This window comes from Conger conger, chromosome 3 (genome assembly GCF_963514075.1).
Source record: "Conger conger chromosome 3, fConCon1.1, whole genome shotgun sequence".
In the NCBI taxonomy this organism is placed as follows: domain Eukaryota; kingdom Metazoa; phylum Chordata; class Actinopteri; order Anguilliformes; family Congridae; genus Conger; species Conger conger.
This window is the reverse complement of record NC_083762.1, coordinates 4,211,986-4,229,820: the sequence shown is the minus strand read 5'-3', so window position 1 is coordinate 4,229,820 and position 17,835 is coordinate 4,211,986. Positions and strand designations below refer to the sequence as shown.

At 44.2% G+C, this 17,835-nt stretch overlaps 1 protein-coding gene across 1 annotated transcript; it reads right to left on the bottom strand.

The window, feature by feature from the left end:
• On the bottom strand, positions 1-1,800 carry LOC133125176 (growth-regulated alpha protein-like). The gene is made up of 4 exons (XM_061236928.1): positions 1,681-1,800; positions 1,211-1,331; positions 538-621; positions 1-336 (listed from the first exon to the last, which is right to left on the bottom strand). Exons 1-4 carry the CDS (start codon positions 1,736-1,738, stop codon positions 276-278), a joined length of 324 nt encoding a protein of 107 aa, XP_061092912.1. The 5' UTR covers positions 1,739-1,800; the 3' UTR covers positions 1-275.
• Positions 1,801-17,835: the final 16,035 nt, after the last annotated feature.

Sequence of the window (17,835 nt, the reverse complement as noted above, 5' to 3'; positions counted from 1 at the left end):
TTATGTAAGTTTCACAAATTTTATTTAAAAACCTTAAAAAAATGTATTTAAAATGTAATCAAAGATTACACATCGCTTACAGGATAGAAGCATGACACGCAACAACAATAGCATAAGTATGCTAATGACTTTATAATATATACACACAAACAAAATAAAAGTGCTCTCCGGTAAGACAGAATTATAGCTCTGTTTTTGCAAAGGTTTTAGCCATGGATATGGAATACGGCAAAAGTTATTCAGGAAGCAGTTCTGATTGGTCAGTGATGATGACGTCAGACGGGAGCCCAGAGGTCAGTAGAGCCGTCCTCGGGGGAAACGGTGGGAGCAGGATCCCTGCAGAAAGACAGAACCGTCACCCGATTGGTTGAAATCATTAACAACGATTATGTGCCAGAACACCATTTAAAGTTCCATATAGTCTGTGTTTTACCCGTGCTATTGTACTGTTTGTGTCGTTATAATAATAATAATAATAATAATAATAATAATAATAATAAAATGTGGATGTTCAGGAGCCGTCTGTGTCGCTCTCACTTCTTCTGTAGTTTCTGAATGATCTCCTGGACCTTCTTTGCTTTGGGGTTCAGGCAGTACTGCACCCCGTTCTGGAGGTGAACGCTGCGGAAACGCGGGGAAAACGTTGGGAAAACGTACAGGAAACATGGACACGTGATGTATGGTCACAAACGGGATCAGCCACAGTTACGGCAATGTGCACGATTTTATCTGACAAAATGTCAATGCGTTATATAACATGCGACAATATACCGTAAAATGTTTTATTTATTTATTTATTTATTTATTTTTTGGTGCTATAGATAACAATGCTGAATTAATATTTCAATAAGCAATATGATATTTACAATATATAGATTATATAATATTATATATATATATATATACAATATTTACAATATTTACAGTTAATATTGATATATACACAATGTATGTTAATAATCAGTATAATTATTTTGTAGTAACATCTGATTTGGCATCTGTACGACACCATCTGGTCAGAGGTATAGAAGCCAAGGTACATAACTGGGACCCGGAAGTCTGGTGTTTAGTCTAATCAACTGTAGGAACTGTAGTTGGAAAAAAAGCATCAGCTAAATAATCAGCCCTCCACCGTAATGTAAAAGACCTGATAGTTTGGCTAAATAATTGCCCTCCACCGTAATGTAAAAGACCTGATGGTTTGGCTTACACAATCTCCATTTTGTCGCAGAATTGGGACGGAGGATAGATCTGCATGTCCTGGATGGCCCAGGTCGGCCCGAATCTGTTCCTGGTTCGAAAACACATACACTGCGGCCGGGACCGCTCAGCTGGAAACAAAACAACAAAACAAAACTTAGTACATTAAAAAAAACACCAAAAAAATCTATTAACCTCCGGAGGACATTCAATTGCAGCTTCCCTGAGCCCTATACAGCATTTATCTGAGCATAAGGCACACTCAATTAAAATGATAAAAAGACATATTTTTGAAAATATTTTTACTGCAACAAGTTCTTGTCATCCAACACACTTGTAATTAAATACTTTTTCCTTTTTTTTTACAAAATACTTATATATATATATATATATATTTTAAACTATGTCAGAAGCATTGGGACCGGGAGCGCAGGATGGAGCGCGCATTAAAAGGAAGAGATTGGATGGAGCGTCACGTACGGGCGGCGGAAGCCAGGCTGGCGATGAGTGCGAGGACCAGGAGGAGGCGAGCGATCATGGCGAGGGTCACGCGGCTCGTCTGTGGTGCAGGAGTGACGGAGCGAGTGAGTGTGAGACTAATAAAGAGAGAGAGACAGAGAGAGGTGGTGCTGTGGGTTTATATACACCTCTCGCTCTCTGCCTCTCTCTCTCTGCCTCTCTCTCTCTCTCTCTCTCTCTGTCTCTGCCTCTCTCTCTCTCTCTCTCTCTCTCTCTCTGCCTCTCTCTCTCTCTCTGTCTCTCTCTCTCTCTCTCTCTGTCTCCCTCTCGCTCTCTGCCTCTCCCTCTCTCTCTCTGCCTCTCCCTCTCTCTCTGTCTCTCTCGCTCTCTCTCTCTCTCTCTGTCTCTCTCTCTCTCTCTGTCTCTCTCTCTCTCTCTCTCTGTCTCTCTCTGTCTCTCTCTCTCTCTCTCTCTGTCTCTCTCTCTCTCTCTCTGCCTCTCCCTCTCTCTCTCTGTCTCTGTCTCTCTCGCTCTCTCTCTCTCTCTCTCTCTCTCTCTCTCTCTCTCTCTCTCTCTCTCTCTCTCTCTCTCTCTCTCTCTCTGTCTCTCTCTCTGGGGGAAATTCTGCTCTCTGGAAACTTAACCCCTTTGGAAACAGATCTCAGAATTATTCTAGAACATTCTAGAAAAAAAAAAACATTCTCGAAAATTGCTTTTCTGTTCTTCAGTCAAAATATGCCTGCTTATACAATATAGTTATTACTTGTATTATTATTATTACTAATATTAAAAGGCCAACATGAAGACAAGAGAGATTTCTGCTCTTTGTTACAGGCCCAGAGCAAGTGCAGTCTGTAACAGAGGTGAAATATATTCAGTAAAAGGTCAGGCAGACACTGAGAAATTATGTTCCAAAGAGATCCTGATTACTGCTGGTTTGATTATGCTTTATTAATTAATTTTATTGCACATTGATTAAACACCAAGCCTCGCTGCTTGAAAATAGTCACTTTCAGGATCTGTCAAATGGAGCACTTGTAGTGGACTTTGTGGGTGCATGACTGGGACCCAGAAGGTTGTTGTTTCAAGCCCCGGTGCAGACATGATTATATCCATGCAGTTGTTGGGTCCTTGAGCAAGGCCTTTAACCCCACATTGCTCGATAATGACAATGACTGTACCCTGCTTAGTCTAATCACCTGTAAGTCCCTTTGGATAAAAGCGTCAGATAAATAACTGTACTGTAATGTAATGTGGAGAGTCCAGGGGACAGAAAGTAAAAGTCGCACCATGTGTTTCTCTCCGTCCGTGAACCAGGAATTGTACTTTCTGAACCTGGATTTGGCACCTGGAGAGACAGCATCTGCACATTGAATACCAAATGGTAAACGGTTGGCATTTATATAGCGCCTTTATCCAAAGCACTGTTCAACTGATGCTTCTCATCCACCCATTCACACACAATGCTCACACACCAATGGAGTTCGGCTGCCATGCACACCAACCAGTTCGTCAAGAGCATTTGGTGGTTAGGTGTCTTGCTCAGGGACACTTCGACACACCCAGGGTGGGGGATCGAACCGGCAACCCTCTGACTGCCAGACGACTGCTCATACTGCCAAAGCAGGAAGAGAGAAGTGGAGCAGTAAAATAACTCTCCACTATGACATCATCAGATTCACACCGTTCCGTTGGCTGCTCCAAGTTGCTCTTTGTCCAGAACACGACTATACACTCACACACACACACACACACACTGTATGATGACACTGCAACTGTGTAGTTGAATAAACTGCCTGCTGTAGTTGCGTTGGTTAAGGAAAGCGTCAGAAGACCACAGAGGTTCTGCACCGAGCGCTGCAAGGTTTCAGAGTTGTAAATGAAGGTGCAGATGGTGTTGACTGTATCTCTATGACTGTATCGTAACTCTGTAATGATGGGAAACCTCGAGGGGTCTCCGTCCATCTCTACAATCCGCAAACTCACAGCACCTTTTCAGCAGCAGACACGCTCGCACAGACCTGTCTGTTTAAATAGACGAAGGCTGAGTGACAATACAGCTTACTGTCAGCCAGGTAACTAAGCATACTGATTGATAGAGGGGTGACAGTTGTGTGTATGTGTGTGGAGGGGTAATTGTGTGTGTGTGAGTGTGTGTGTGTGTGTGAGTGTGTACAGTACTGCTGATTGTGTGTGTGTGTGTGTGTGTGTGTGTCTGTGTACAATACTGGTGAGTGTGTGTATGTGTGTGTGTACAGTACTGCTGATTGTGTGTGTGTGCGTGTGTGTGTGTATAGAACTGGTTAGTGTGTAAGTGTGTGTGTACATTACTGGAGGGAGAGTGTGTGTGTGTGTGTATATTACTGGAGAGTGTGTGTGAGTGAGTGTGTGTGTACATTACTGAAGAGTGTGTGTGTGTGTGTACCTTACTGGAGAGTGTGTGTGTGTGAGTGTGTACATTACTGGAGAGTGTGTGTGCGTGTGTATGTGTGTGTGTACATTACTGGAGTGTGTGTGTGTGTGTGTGTGTGTGTGTGTGTACAGTAGTGGTGAGTGTGCAGGTTTCTCTGAGGTGTAGGGGTGTTGAGGTCCTCTCAGATGTTTGGGCTCAGTAGCTGTGCTCAGGCCCCTTCCTGTCAACACAACTCCTGCACCACCTCCCCAGCAAAGAACCGAAACAGGCCTGGCTGCAGGTTTGAGGGAAACGTGTTTGCTTTCCCCTCTGATGGGCTTTTCAAGGTCAGCTAAATTTAGGATCGTGACATCACCAACATTTCCAGACAGAGTTGGTGAAACTTAGCATCCTGACAGCGCACCGTGATCTCTGAAAACCTTCACCGCCGATTAAGCTTTTGGTCCTCGACTAAATAGAGCTTCGTATGGAGAATCACCATTCAAAGATAAATTTGGTCTCAGACTGGGCTTAATCTGCGTCTGTGAAACTGGCCCTATGTGTTTTCAGACTCCCTCTATGTTGTAGTGACGCAAAGAAACTGTGATGCGAAGGAAGATGATGCCAAACCATAGGAAAACCATGGGGGGTACAAAACCATGAGGATGATAGTTTTGGCCCTGCTCAAATAATGGAATCAAAGGTGCACCAGTATAAATATGAAAGATGCAGTACTGTTCTATCACAGTGGTGCCTTGTGGTGTCTCTCTCTTGTTGTTTTAGCAGCAGTTCTGGCGAGGCATGTGCCCAACCAAGGCGTTACCAGTGCTCCCTCACCAACCTGCCCACACCAGAGCAGCCCGGGGGCCAGTTCCACAAAGCAGGATTACTGAGTTAGCTGGATAACTGCACTGTATAAAACCCACAAAGCAGGATTACTGAGTTAGCTGGATAACTGCACTGTATAAAACCCACAAAGCAGGATTACTGAGTTAGCTGGATAACTGCACTGAGTAAAACCCACAAAGCAGGATCACTGAGTTAGCTGGATAACTCCACTGAGTAAAACCCACAAAGCAGGATTACTGAGTTAGCTGGATAACTGCACTGTATAAAACCCACAAAGCAGGATTACTGAGTTAGCTGGATAACTGCACTGAGTAAACCCCACAAAGCAGGATTACTGAATTAGCTGGATAACTGCACTGAGTAAAACCCACAAAGCAGGATTACTGAGTTAGCTGGATAACTGCACTGTGTAAAACCCACAAAGCAGGATTACTGAGTTAGCTGGATAACTCCACTGTATAAAACCCACAAAGCAGGATTACTGAGTTAGCTGGATAACTGCACTGAGTAAACCCCACAAAGCAGGATTACTGAATTAGCTGGATAACTGCACTGAGTAAAACCCACAAAGCAGGATTACTGAGTTAGCTGGATAACTGCACTGTGTAAAACCCACAAAGCAGGACTACTGAGTTAGCTGGATAACTCCACTGTGTAAAACCCACAAAGCAGGATCACTTGAGTTAGCTGGATAATTGCACTGAGTAAAACCCACAAAGCAGGATAACTGAGTTAGCTGGATAACTGCACTGAGTAAAACCCACAAAGCAGGATAACTGAGTTATCTGGATAACTCCACTGAGTAAAACCCAGAACAGCTCTGTTTAATGCTGCAATGTGGAACAGGACGTGACCTCTATGAATATTATGCACTAACACGGTACACCCTTGGAAAAGTTAACACAGAAAGGTCAAGTTAACGGTTATTTCCATTGATAAAGTGACAACACAGACTCTTCGTGACGAGTCCTGAGACGCTGCTGCTCTACGGTCAGTGGAGGTCGTGGTGTGGTGACTCTCTGACAAGGCGGTGAGGCTCACTTTCACATGTTGTTTCCCAACTGCAGGGGATGTGAGGGTACACTTCCCTTTGTCTGTCTGTGTGTGTGTGTGTGTGTGTGTGTGTGTGTGTGAGTGCTCGTCTGTGTGTGTGTGTGTGTGTGTGAGTGCTCGTCTGTGTGTGTGTGTGTGTGTGTGTGTGTGTGTGTGTGGGTGCTCGTCTGTGTGTGTGTGTGTGTGTGGGTGCTCGTCTGTGTGTGTGTGTGTGTGTGTGTGAGTGTTCGGCTGTGTCTGTGTGTGTGTGTGTGTGTGTCTGTGTACCGATCTGTGTGTGTGTGTGTGTACCAATCTGTGTGTGTGTGCGTGCCGATCTGTGTGTGTGTGTGTGTGCGTGCCGATCTGTGTGTGTGCGTGTGCGTGTGTGTGTGTGTGTGTGAGTGCTCGTCTGTGTGTGTGTGTGTGTGTGAGTGTGTGTGTGTGTGAGTGCTCGTCTGTGTGTGTGTGTGTGTGTGTGTGAGTGTGCTCGTCTGTGTCTGTGTGTGTGTGTGTGTGCGTGCCGATCTGTGTGTGTGTGTGTGTGTGTGTGTGTGAGTATGCTCGTCTGTGTCTGTGTGTGTGTGTGCGTGTGCGTGCCGATCTGTGTGTGTGTGTGTGTGTGTGTGTGTCTGTGTGTGTGTGTGTGTGTGTGTGTGTTTGTAGGGGACCAGCTGATGAGAGTGAAATATGTTAACTTTGAGCCGCATGGAGAATGAGGTCATCTCTGGGCAGAACAGCGGCTGAAGGGGGAGGGGAGGGGGGAGGGTGGTGGTTGTAATTGTGTCATTACAAGTGGACGGAAATATTCTAAAATAAAATTAAGCAAAGGAGCGTATAGGTCACAGAATCGTTTTATGAGCCACAGCTGTGGAACTTGTCAGAGTCGATACTGACCGGTGTAATCTCTGACTTTTTGACCAAACCACTGGGGCTGTCCAGACAGGGTTGGTATTTCCAGGAAGAAGGACTTCAGGACTTCTTTCTGAGATGTGAGGGTACACTTCCCTATGTCTGTCTGTCTGTGTGTGTGTGTGTCTGTTTGTGTCTATGTGTGTGTGCCTGTCTGTGTCTGTGTGTGTGTGTGTCTATCTAAGTGTGTACATGTATCTGTGTGTCTGTCTGTGTGTGTGTGTGTGTGTGTGTGTGTGTGTGCATGTTTGTGTCTATGTGCATGTTTGTGTCTGTGTGTGTGTGTGTGTGTGTGTGTGTCTGTCTGTCTATGTGTGTGTGCCTATCTGTGGCTGTATCTAAGTGTGTACATATATCTGTGTGTTTTCTTATTTTAAAAAATACTATATTATTCCATTGGGCTATCTATATTACAGAAAAAAAGTGAGGGTTGTATGTAAAACCAACATTACCACTAACTTGACACATTTAAGTAACATTTTTACAGGTCATGTTTTTCTCTCGCTGCAAAAAGTGAGAAAAACATTTCTTCCTGTTCCTTCTCATCATTTCATCATTTCTGCCACAACTGCAGTGACAAATGTATGGTAGATGCATTGCATCATGGGGCCTTAAGATTTCTGACCAGCCATTTACCCTTAACCATTACTCAAGAGAGTCCGGATGGCCTTCCATGCCAATCCACACACTTAAGACTTCCATTTACCATCCTCCCATTATCTACCCACCAGGATTGGATCCTGGTCATAGATTTCTGGGGGGGCTGAGGGTTGGGGTTCTTATCCCAGCATGCATTGGGCGAGAGGCAGGAATCCACCCTGAGCAGGCAACCTGTCAATCACAGGGCACACAGACGGGGACATTAAAGGCTGCTGCTAGCTTCGTGAGAATTTGTTTGTGGTCAGACCATTTTCGTTTGATGGATTGGTTTTAGTTTCCATGGAATTGTCTTGAACTTGACCTTTATGTGTGTGTGTGTGTGTGTGTGTGAACTTTAACTTTGTCAAACATTATTGTATCGTATCTTGCTTTACCAAAACCACCTGGTCATAATCTTTCACATTTTTTACTAGCAATATGTGATCAGTTAAGGCAAGGGGCAGCTTGTAGCCTCGTGGCTAAGGTACACCAGTGTCCCTGTGTAACCATGATAAGATCCGCACAGCTGTTGGGCCCTTGAGCAAGGCCCTTAACCTTAACCCATTGCTCCAGGGGGGGATTGTCCCCCTGCTTAGTCTAATCAACTGTAAGCTGCTTTGGAAACCATCTGCTAATTAGTTGCTACGGAAAATGTATGATTAAGAATCAAAATTAAAAAGATAATCCGATTACTCTTGTGTCTTTTTCTGGATTGAAAATGCATCCTGCGCCCCATGTATCAGAAATGCTGAACAATTGCTGTTTCACAGGAAACAGAAGAGCACCACCGCAGAGCACCACCAACACCCCCCCCCCCCCGGCTGAATTTCCATTTCTTGTCTTTGTGGTTCCTCTGAAGGTGAGCGAGGGTTAGAGTGAGGCAGCACAGCAGCAGGGGAGTCAGCACGGTCGGCATCACCCAAACAGCACTGCAAAAGCAACTCAATTACACCACAGAAATAATTTCTGTTGTATTGTGTATTGAGGTTGTTTTTCAAAGGAATGCAAAAAGCAGTTGTTTCGGAATGGTTCAACACATTATAGCCCCAGAAAAATGTCGGTGTAGACATGAAAACGGATGTATAATTTATTAAAAATGTTACAGGTCATTTTTAACACACCTCCCTTTCCAGTTCCAAGTGCAACACATCATGTGATACTTTCAACACGGTCTGACTGCTTGAATGCGCAGTGTGTGTGAATGTGACTCATAAACGGTACATTTGTAACACAAAAGTAGTAACTTTGACCCACAATGTGTCGAGAGTAACACAAACATAGCAGCGCAACAAGTGTTTTAGATATGAACAAGTCCTTTTTGAGAGGGTATGGCTGAGAGGGCGGTCTGTAGCGTAGTGGTTAAGGTAAATGACTGGGACACGCAGGGTCGGTGGTTCTAGTCCCGGTGTAACCGCAATAAGATCCACGCAGCTGTTGGGCCCTTGAGCAAGGCCCTTAACCCTGCATTGCTCCAGGGGAGGATTGTCTCCTGCTTAGTCTAATCAACTGTACGTCGCTCTGGATAAGAGCGTCTGCCAAATGCGTGTAGTGTAGTGTAGTGTAGTGTAGTGTAGTGTAGTGTAGTGTAATGTAATGTAATGAGGAGTAGTTTTAGGGAGTCTTTTGATTCTGTTAGACAGTGAAATCCAGCGTAGCTTCAAAGTTGACTGGATGCAAACCCTACTGGCCGATTCCTGTTCAGCCAGGCTAGCAGGTCAGGTATTGAAGGGTTCAGGAGTATGCACAGACACCAGGCTAGAACCCTACAGCGCGATATCTCATTACATTACATTAATGGCATTTGCCAGACGCTCTTATCCAGACGTACAGTTGATTAGACTAAGCAGGAGACAATCCTCCCCTGGAGCAATGCAGGGTCAAGGGCCTTGCTCAAGGGCCCAACGGCTGTGCAGATTGTGGCTACACTGGGATTCGAACCTCAAACCTTGTCTGTCCTAGTCATTTACCTTCACCATTACATTACAGGCCGCCCTGTATGTGTGTCATCTTGATGATTAAGATAAGTCTTCGGCATGTAATATAATCAGTGAACAGAGAACATGTCCTGTGCATTTGACTATTTGTACATTTGATTTGTAAACTGATTATTGCATACACAGTGTACACTCAAGTATTTATTTATACACGTTATTAGGTATTTATTAGACTTAAATGGTAAATAGCTGAACCTCTTGACCACGTCTACATGCTTTTATGCACTTAGTTGCTGCCACGTGGTTGGCTGATTAGATATTTGCATTAACATGGCAGTGTACAGGTCTACCTAATAAAGTGCTTGCTGAGTGTATATACGTTGAATACAAACAATATTTGTAATATCTTTGTGATTGGTGGGGTTAAAAGTGTGTGTGTGTGTGTTTAATAACCACGGACAATAGGAAGCTCAGTGGTCTGGCATGTCGTGTGTGAGATCACTGGGAGGGACTTTCCCCAGTCAAATGGAGTTCATCTCCCATGAGGCTCAGTTTGATCTTATTTCATCATTTCAGAAAAAACCCCACCTGTGATTTTCCAGGTCTTTAACTGAAATAATTAATATAATCCAACCTACAACTGCTGTTTCAGAATCTACTATTTACCAGAGATGTGCACTGTCATGTCGGACCAGAGTCTGACTCAAAACATTGTTTTGATGACTTGCAACTTGAAAAAAATATTTGAGGCTTGAACCAAATGACTAGAGTCTTATTTGTGACTCAAATGAGAAGGACTTGATCCAATGTCTGTTACGTACCAGAAGCATATTTGGAAAACGTAGAACTACCACCCTAATAATTCATTCATTAACAAAACAAATAAAGCCACAAGCTGTCTAATCTATACTTCACCATCAGCATAGTACTATATTTCTGCTAACCAATATTTTTTGCGTTTCACAACAAGGCACTACATGTTTACAACGGTGACACACGTCATAACTCACACCCACAATGCACAGTAAGGCAGATCTTGCTCTCGCTAGCCTGGCGCTGCGGTCTTGCGTTTGCGCGGTTCCGTGGGGGCCTTTTGCAAACAAGCTACACCTGTGGCTGCGTGAGAACATCGATCTGACTGTGCAGAAAGGCTCGCAGCCTCACTGCCTGGAAACCCGAACTGGCTGGTCTGTGACAGGCCTCGCAGTGCATCGGCCGAGGTCTCAGGCGTGGTGCGATCGATTCCCTGCTCCATGTATCGCAGGAGAGACAGAGGGAGGGATAGTGATGAAACTGTTTGTTATTTAGCTGACGCTAAGCAGGGGACAATCCTACCCTGGAGCAATGTGAGGTTAAGGGCCTTGATCAGGGGCCCAACAACTGTGTGGATCTTATCGTGGGGCTACACCGGGGCTTGAAGCGGCAACCTTCCGGTAATGCACCTTAGCCTCTAGGCCACAGGCTGCCTTTGGTGTGTTGTCTGTTGTGATTGGCCGATTCCCTGTCACATGTAGCAGTGTCAAGGGGGGGGGTGTGCAGTGATTGGTTGTACATTCATTCCACAGCAGCTCCACTGGAACACTGCATTTTATCACACATATATTTATCATGTGTGCATGCTTGTGTAGAGCCACACATACACACACACACACACACTCCTAATATACACATGCAAATACACCTGTGCACAGACACACAGGCTCCTAATATACACATGCACACACACATGTACACGGACATGCGTGTAAAAACACACACACTCCTGATATACACATGCACATACACTTGTGCACAGACGCACATTCCAACTCACCCAAATTAATCCTGCATTGAGAGTCCGGAGATTAAGCACAGCAATAACTCACCATTTCTGCATTCATATTTTTCACATATTAGACCAGACTTAGTTCATTCAGAACAAATTTAAATGGATCTCTAAAATGAAGAAGGCAGGCCCCGCTCGGCAGAGAGATTATCCCACATCTCAACTGGACTACTTGGCAAATAAAGGCTGAGTACATGTTTTAAATAAAATAAACAAACACGACATGAAACACATATCTCTCCATAGAAACCAGTGATAGAGAAGTGTGTTCTGGTCTGTAACAACCAACCACCACCACCGAGAACTGAAATCCTTTGGCTGTGTGTGTGTGTGTGTGTGTGTGTGTGTGTGTGTGTGTGTGTGTGTGTGTGTGTGTGTGTGTGTGTGTGTGTGTGTGTGTGTGTGTGTGTGTGTGTGTGTGTGTGTGTGTGTGTGTGTGTGTGTGTGTGTGTGTGTGTGTGTGTGTGTGTGTGTGTGTGTGTGTGTGTGTGTGTGTGTGTGTGTGTGTGTGTGTGTGTGTGTGTGAGAATAGATAAATTAGAAGCATCGTATGTAAAGCACTTTGGATAAAAGTGCTATATCTAAATGCAGCCCGTTTATTTATACATTTTATAAGCGGAATCGTAAATGGGCTGCATTTATATAGCGCTTTTATTCAAAGTTCTTTACAATTGATGCTTCTCAAGATTTCAGTCACTGGCTGCCATGCAAGGCACCAGCTCGTCGGGAGCCTTTGGGGGTTAGTTGTCTTGCTCAGGGACACTTCCACTCACCCAAGGTGGGGATTCGAAGCGGCAACCCTCCGACTGCCAAACGACTGCTCTCACCTCAGCTAATGTCGCCCCCATTATGGATAAAAATGTTGTACGTCTTCAGTTGATGTTGTTGGGGAATGCACCCCACCCCCCCTTTACCCACACAATAAGACTCGCCATTTTAATTTGCTCTGGCAATATCGGATTAACACCTCCCTGGCCATCTCCTGATCTCTCGCAACTTCAGCAAAAAACGCATCTCCGACCACAGCGTTGGTGTTGGAACCCAGTCAAAACCCTCGTGGGCTGGGAGCCTGTCGGAAGACATGGTATTTGCGACAACCATCCGCCTTCGCACCGCCGAGAACCGAAAAACCGCAGAGCTATTTCTGCAGCACACCGTCCTTCTGACAAGAAAGAGAAACTGTCGGTGGCATGACACTTCTGACAGCGATGAAGCCGCCGACCTGGAGGGAAAGCTGTGATCTACTCGACCTGAGATGATTTCTGAGGTCAAACTACGCCTGCTTGCTGTCTAATAATTATTTATTATTTCATATTTACCTATTTTTGTGCTTGTTCCCCCTGTGGTTGTCATCTTGTTGATATGTTGATTTTTTTTGCGCAAAATGGAAAGAAAAAAAAAATGTCATGACAACTACAAGCTTTCTGAATTTTAGGAGTGTCTTCTGGTTCCGCAGTCCAAAGACTTGCAGGTTAGGCTACTTGGAGAGTCTAAACCAGCGTTCTCCAACCGTGGTCCTGGAGAGCTATTTGATTGGTTAAGTGCAGAGGAACAACGACAAGGTTTTGCTAACATAAATATATATGTATGTTTTGAAACAGCTGCCAGCACCAGTTGGTTGACCATACCCATACCCAGTTAGACCAGCTTTATGACCAGCTTGACCAGCACAATTTTCTAGCAGGTCAAGCTGGCATAGCTGGATTTCATAGCAGGGTTTTTAGCTGCAAAGCAAATCTCCATTTTGAGTTTCACTGAGGTACACAAACACACACACACACAGAGACAAACATGCACACACAGAGCTACTGGGCCTGCTGGTTTTTGTTAAAATCGGCAGTCTGTTGAGACCCAGGTAACCAGGTGAGGTAACCAGGTGAGGTAACTGTAATCACCTGCTCTATTTGATTGGTTAAGTGCAGAGGAACAACGACGAGGTTTTGCTAACATAAATACCATGTATCGTGTAGAGCAGGACTCCAACTGCCCAGCCCTGTACCTGGAGATCTACTGTCCAGTAGGTTTTCACTCCAGCCCTAACGAAGCACACCTCATTCAACCATGTTCCTGGAGATCTACCATCCTGTCGGGTCTCCAGGAACCGGGCTGGGCAGCCTTGATGTAGAATAACCTGCGGGCACGTAATGCATTTCTTGGCAGTTTCCCCTCGCTATGCAGTCCAGTGTTGCTCACACATCATCAGTACTTCATGGTAAAAATGTAACATTGAAATGTTGCGTCTGCAGAAAATCAGCAGGGGTTTCTCCGTTGTGTTGGTTCTGAAACAGGAACCATGAAAAGCACAGGCATCTGGGGTTTCTCACTCTGGGTGAACACGTCTCGCTGATTCACTCATCTGCCAAATCTCAGGAACGGACAACGAAAGGAATAAACGCGCACCGTAAGACTGACAGAGTTCACAGCAAAGCACCCGAAGCCTCACTTTACATACCAAGATGTGCTAGCATCCCTGCTGAAAAAAATCCCTGCCAGTTAAAACCAGCTCCCAGCTCAACATGGTTAAGCTGGTTGACCAGTTCAAACCAGCTCCCAGCTCGACATGGTTTAGCTGGTTGACCAGTTCAGACCAGCTCCCAGCTCAACATGGTTTAGCTGGTTGACCAGTTCAGACCAGCTCCCAGCACAACATATCAAGCTATGCTCAAGCTATGCTCAAGCCAGCTCAAGCTATGTTTTGAAACAGCTGCCAGCACCAGTTGGTTGACCATACCCATACCCAGTTAGACCAGCTTTATGACCAGCTTGACCAGCACAATTTTCTAGCAGATTCAAGCTGGCATAGCTGGATTTCATAGCAGGGTTTTTAGCTGCAAAGCAAATCTCCATTTTGAGTTTCACCGAGGTACACAAACACGCGCGCACACACACACACACACACACACACACACAGACAAACATGCACACACACGGTGAGAAACCAGGCAGTTATGGCCTTCCTGGTCTGAGACAAGGTGGTAGAGCAACCTGGCTCTTAAACAAATAAAAAGTTTCCATTACGTCTCCCCACAGTTCAAAGAACTACAGAGCATAGTATAGTTTGTGGTTGTCATCTGAGAGATAACATAACCAGAAGGGTAGATGTCGCATACTACATGCAACAAATATATAAGATATAACAACAAATAAGCCTCAAAACCACTCTTTGGGTTTCAGATACTGAGAATGTTAACTATCTGCCACATTGTGCAAAGTGAGTGATACAAAACACTTATAAAACAATACAATAAAGGTAAGGGTATCAAAGTAAAGTTTACAAAGATAAATTAACATAATTGTACAACTTTAAGACATTTTGGAATTCCCCAAAATGCTCTCATGAGTACAGGACAACTGAAAGCTGTTTCAGTTTTAAAACAATAAATCCTAAAAAAAGAAATGCTGGATTAGACATTCGTAAAATGAAAACTTAAGGACAGGGGAAACTGAGAACTACTGTAAGATCATTACTGCCAGAAAATCAAACCACTTCCCCCTTTTCAAATTTCATGAAAGCGCTGCAATCAGTATTCATATTTCATGCCGTTAGATTTATTCAGTAACACGCTAAGCTTAACAAACAAATAATTAAATGTTTTCTTCTGCTACGGTGTGACAGATGAACGTGTGATTAGTTGGTGATTTTGTGCACAAACCCCCCCAGCTCTCCACCGCACGCAGGAAGGAAGTTGTCCATTCTCGTGCAGCGCAGCTCAGCGCTAACCGCCGCGCTCGAGAATCTTTGCGCACAAGCGAGGCCAGCATCGGGCAGCCGACTGACCGCCAAGCCGCTTTCCGGTTTCTCAACTCAACTTCGACGTAGCTGCAAAAAACAAAAACAAAAACAAAACACGAGTAGAATTCGCTCTGTTTTTTAGTAACCCTACCACACAGCGACTCAGATTAATTAGCACATTATACAAATTAAGATATGCGTCAATCATACCTACTGACATATTTTGCATGGACGTAGTGGCAATAATGCTGATCAAACTGTCAGTCTGGTGTTTATTCTATTCTGGATGCTCTGAACACGATTTCAGATGAATTAATCCAAATCTGTGCTGTTGCTGTTATCGATCCATTTAGCTGTCATTTCATTTAAATACATGAGTTGACAGATTAAAACAGGTTGCCAACATGTGTTCAGTATCTGCTCATTCGAGCCACATAAACAGTTTGGACAGTTGGATTTAACCTTGTTGAGTTTACAGTAGTTTACTGTTCGATATTACCCCAAATAGTTACTTAAAAAAACGTTGTACGTTTTTTAACCTTAACTGGTACACTGACACCGAATCGGTCCAAGGAATAGACACTTAAAATATGTATTTCATAAAGAGATAAAAGTGATATGTTCTTCAAATAGTTTCCAGAATCACAATATCATTAATCCTGATTTTTTTTCATCTGCCTCTTGGAAGTACAGGCCCAGTTGAAACCAGGTGACCGGGGGGTTTGCACCCCCCCTCCTGAAGCTCATAACCCCAATGGTTACTGGAGGTATTGCAGTTTATTAAGCCTCAGGCGCAAAAATAATTCAAGTCCATTCAAAACTATACATTTTGGACAGTACTCTTAAAACAGTTAAGGCTACTAAGATTCCATCACACTGAACTAATTACTTTTCAGGGGCCGCACAGAAGAAGTTGATGTTTTTTATTTTTCTCATTCCTATTCATCTCTTCCGTGTTTCGGCATGGCGGCATGGATGGCGCGGTGGGTAGCACTGCCACCTCACAGCAAGGATTCGAATCCCAGTCGGCCGGGGCCTCTCTGTGCGGAGTTTGCATGTTGCCCCTGTGTTTGGGTGGGTTTCCTCCCACAGTCCAAAGACATGCAGGTTAGACTGATTGGAGAGTCTAAATTTCCTGTGGGTATGAGTGTGTGAGTGAATGGTGTGTGTGCCCTGCGATGGACTGGCGACCCGTCCAGGGTGTATTCCTGCCTTTTGCCCAAAGTATGCTGGGATAGGCTCCAGCCCCCCCTGCGACCCTGTTCAGGATAAGCGGGTTAGGTAAATGAATTAATGAATGTTTTGGCACCCAGTGTGCACGCTGTTCGGTGTATCTGGGAGGAGTCTTACGAGTGTCACTGGACAGTGGACAGTGTGCAGATCTGTGATTGAGAGATGGGGGGGAATTGTTTGTCTTTCAGATTCAGAGCTTGTGTTGAAGACACAACTCGATCCTGTGATAATCACATATCTCTCTGTGACTGCTGGATTCATAACCGACTGCAGGGAAGTTGACCTCAGAGAATGTTGATTAGGTTACGCTAATTAGCATGAGCTCTTATCGAGACCACGGTAACAAAATGGAAACTTTATTGATATATGTAACCTAATAAAGGTCTCAGTGTGTGTGTGTGTCGATGGGTATGTGTGTGCTTGTGTGTGTGTGGGTGAGTTTGTGTCTGTGTGTTTGGGTGGGTGGATTGGTATGTGTCAGTGTGAGGGTAAGGTGTTGCTAATGGAAAGCACTGTGTGTGCCTGTGTGTGTGTGTGTGTGTCAGTGTGAGGTGTTGCTAATGGAAAGCCTGGTATATTTCTGTCTTGTGTTTCAGAGAGAGCAGGGGGTTTCAATAATGCAGTTGGCGCTGGCACACACACACACACACACACACACACACACATACCTACCCACACGCAGACACACTTAACACTTACACGCCCCTCACATACCCACCCAAATGCGCACAAACCTGTGACCTTATTTTTTCCTTTCAAATGAAAATACCCCCATTTAACCTGAGCAGCCTTGTATTTTTAAACATTATGATGTGATTACCAACTATGAACTGCCTTGTGATACGAATAATTTTCAGTACACTGATGACAAAATATGGGCCTGTATTACTGCAGAGCACAGTGTAATTCACGTGTGTGATCTTCTCCAGATTATTATCTGCAGAACCCACATCAGACATACATTAAAAATCTTACAGGAGAGGACAATACATTTTTCAGATTTCCTAATTTTATTGTATATAATATTAAATAGCCCACAGAAAAAAATGGGGAATGGATAATTTTCTTAATTGATTCTTATGAGAAAATTGAGAAGTTATAAGCATGAAAACTTTTTTATTAATGGCTCTTGGAATACGCAGTTATGTTTAATCTCACTGTGAATGATCTTATTCTTACATCTCCAGTTCGTGTTCAGATGCTCTCTCACCTCCTTACTGAACACACATTCATTGTTTTGCTCCCTCCTAGAGGCCAACTTACAGAATACACTATTGAAAGGATTTGTTTGTATTAACAACACGTTCGTATTTTTTTTTTTTTACAAGCATACATTACTTATTGTGAGGGTCAACGTGCTAACATCAAGAAGTCGAATGTAAAATATAGCCAGTTTCTCCAATTATATTGGCTGTCAAAATAACAAGTCTACAATGACAGCCAATAATATTGAGCCTTGTACGACGGCGACTCTTCTGATTGGCTGAGGTCCGTCTGCAGTTGATTTGATGAAGGACAATCCTCCCTGGAGCAATGTGGAGTTCAGGGTTGAGCTTGAGCTAAACTGCGGCACGGATCTGATTGCGGCGACACTGGGGCTTGAACCGCCAACCTTCCAGGTCCCAGT

What these genes read in the sequence shown, in the direction of transcription:
- LOC133125176 (XM_061236928.1), bottom strand. Translation starts at nt 1,738, where the DNA reads ATGATCGCTCGCCTCCTCCTGGTCCTCGCACTCATCGCCAGCCTGGCT. An exon ending in CAGCCTGGCTTCCGCCGCCC is followed by an intron (nt 1,332 to 1,680) that starts GTACGTGACGCT and finishes TTTTGTTTCCAG; the next exon opens with CTGAGCGGTCCCGGCCGCAG. An exon ending in ATTCAGAAACTACAGAAGAA is followed by an intron (nt 337 to 537) that starts GTGAGAGCGACA and finishes GTCTTTCTGCAG; the next exon opens with GGATCCTGCTCCCACCGTTT.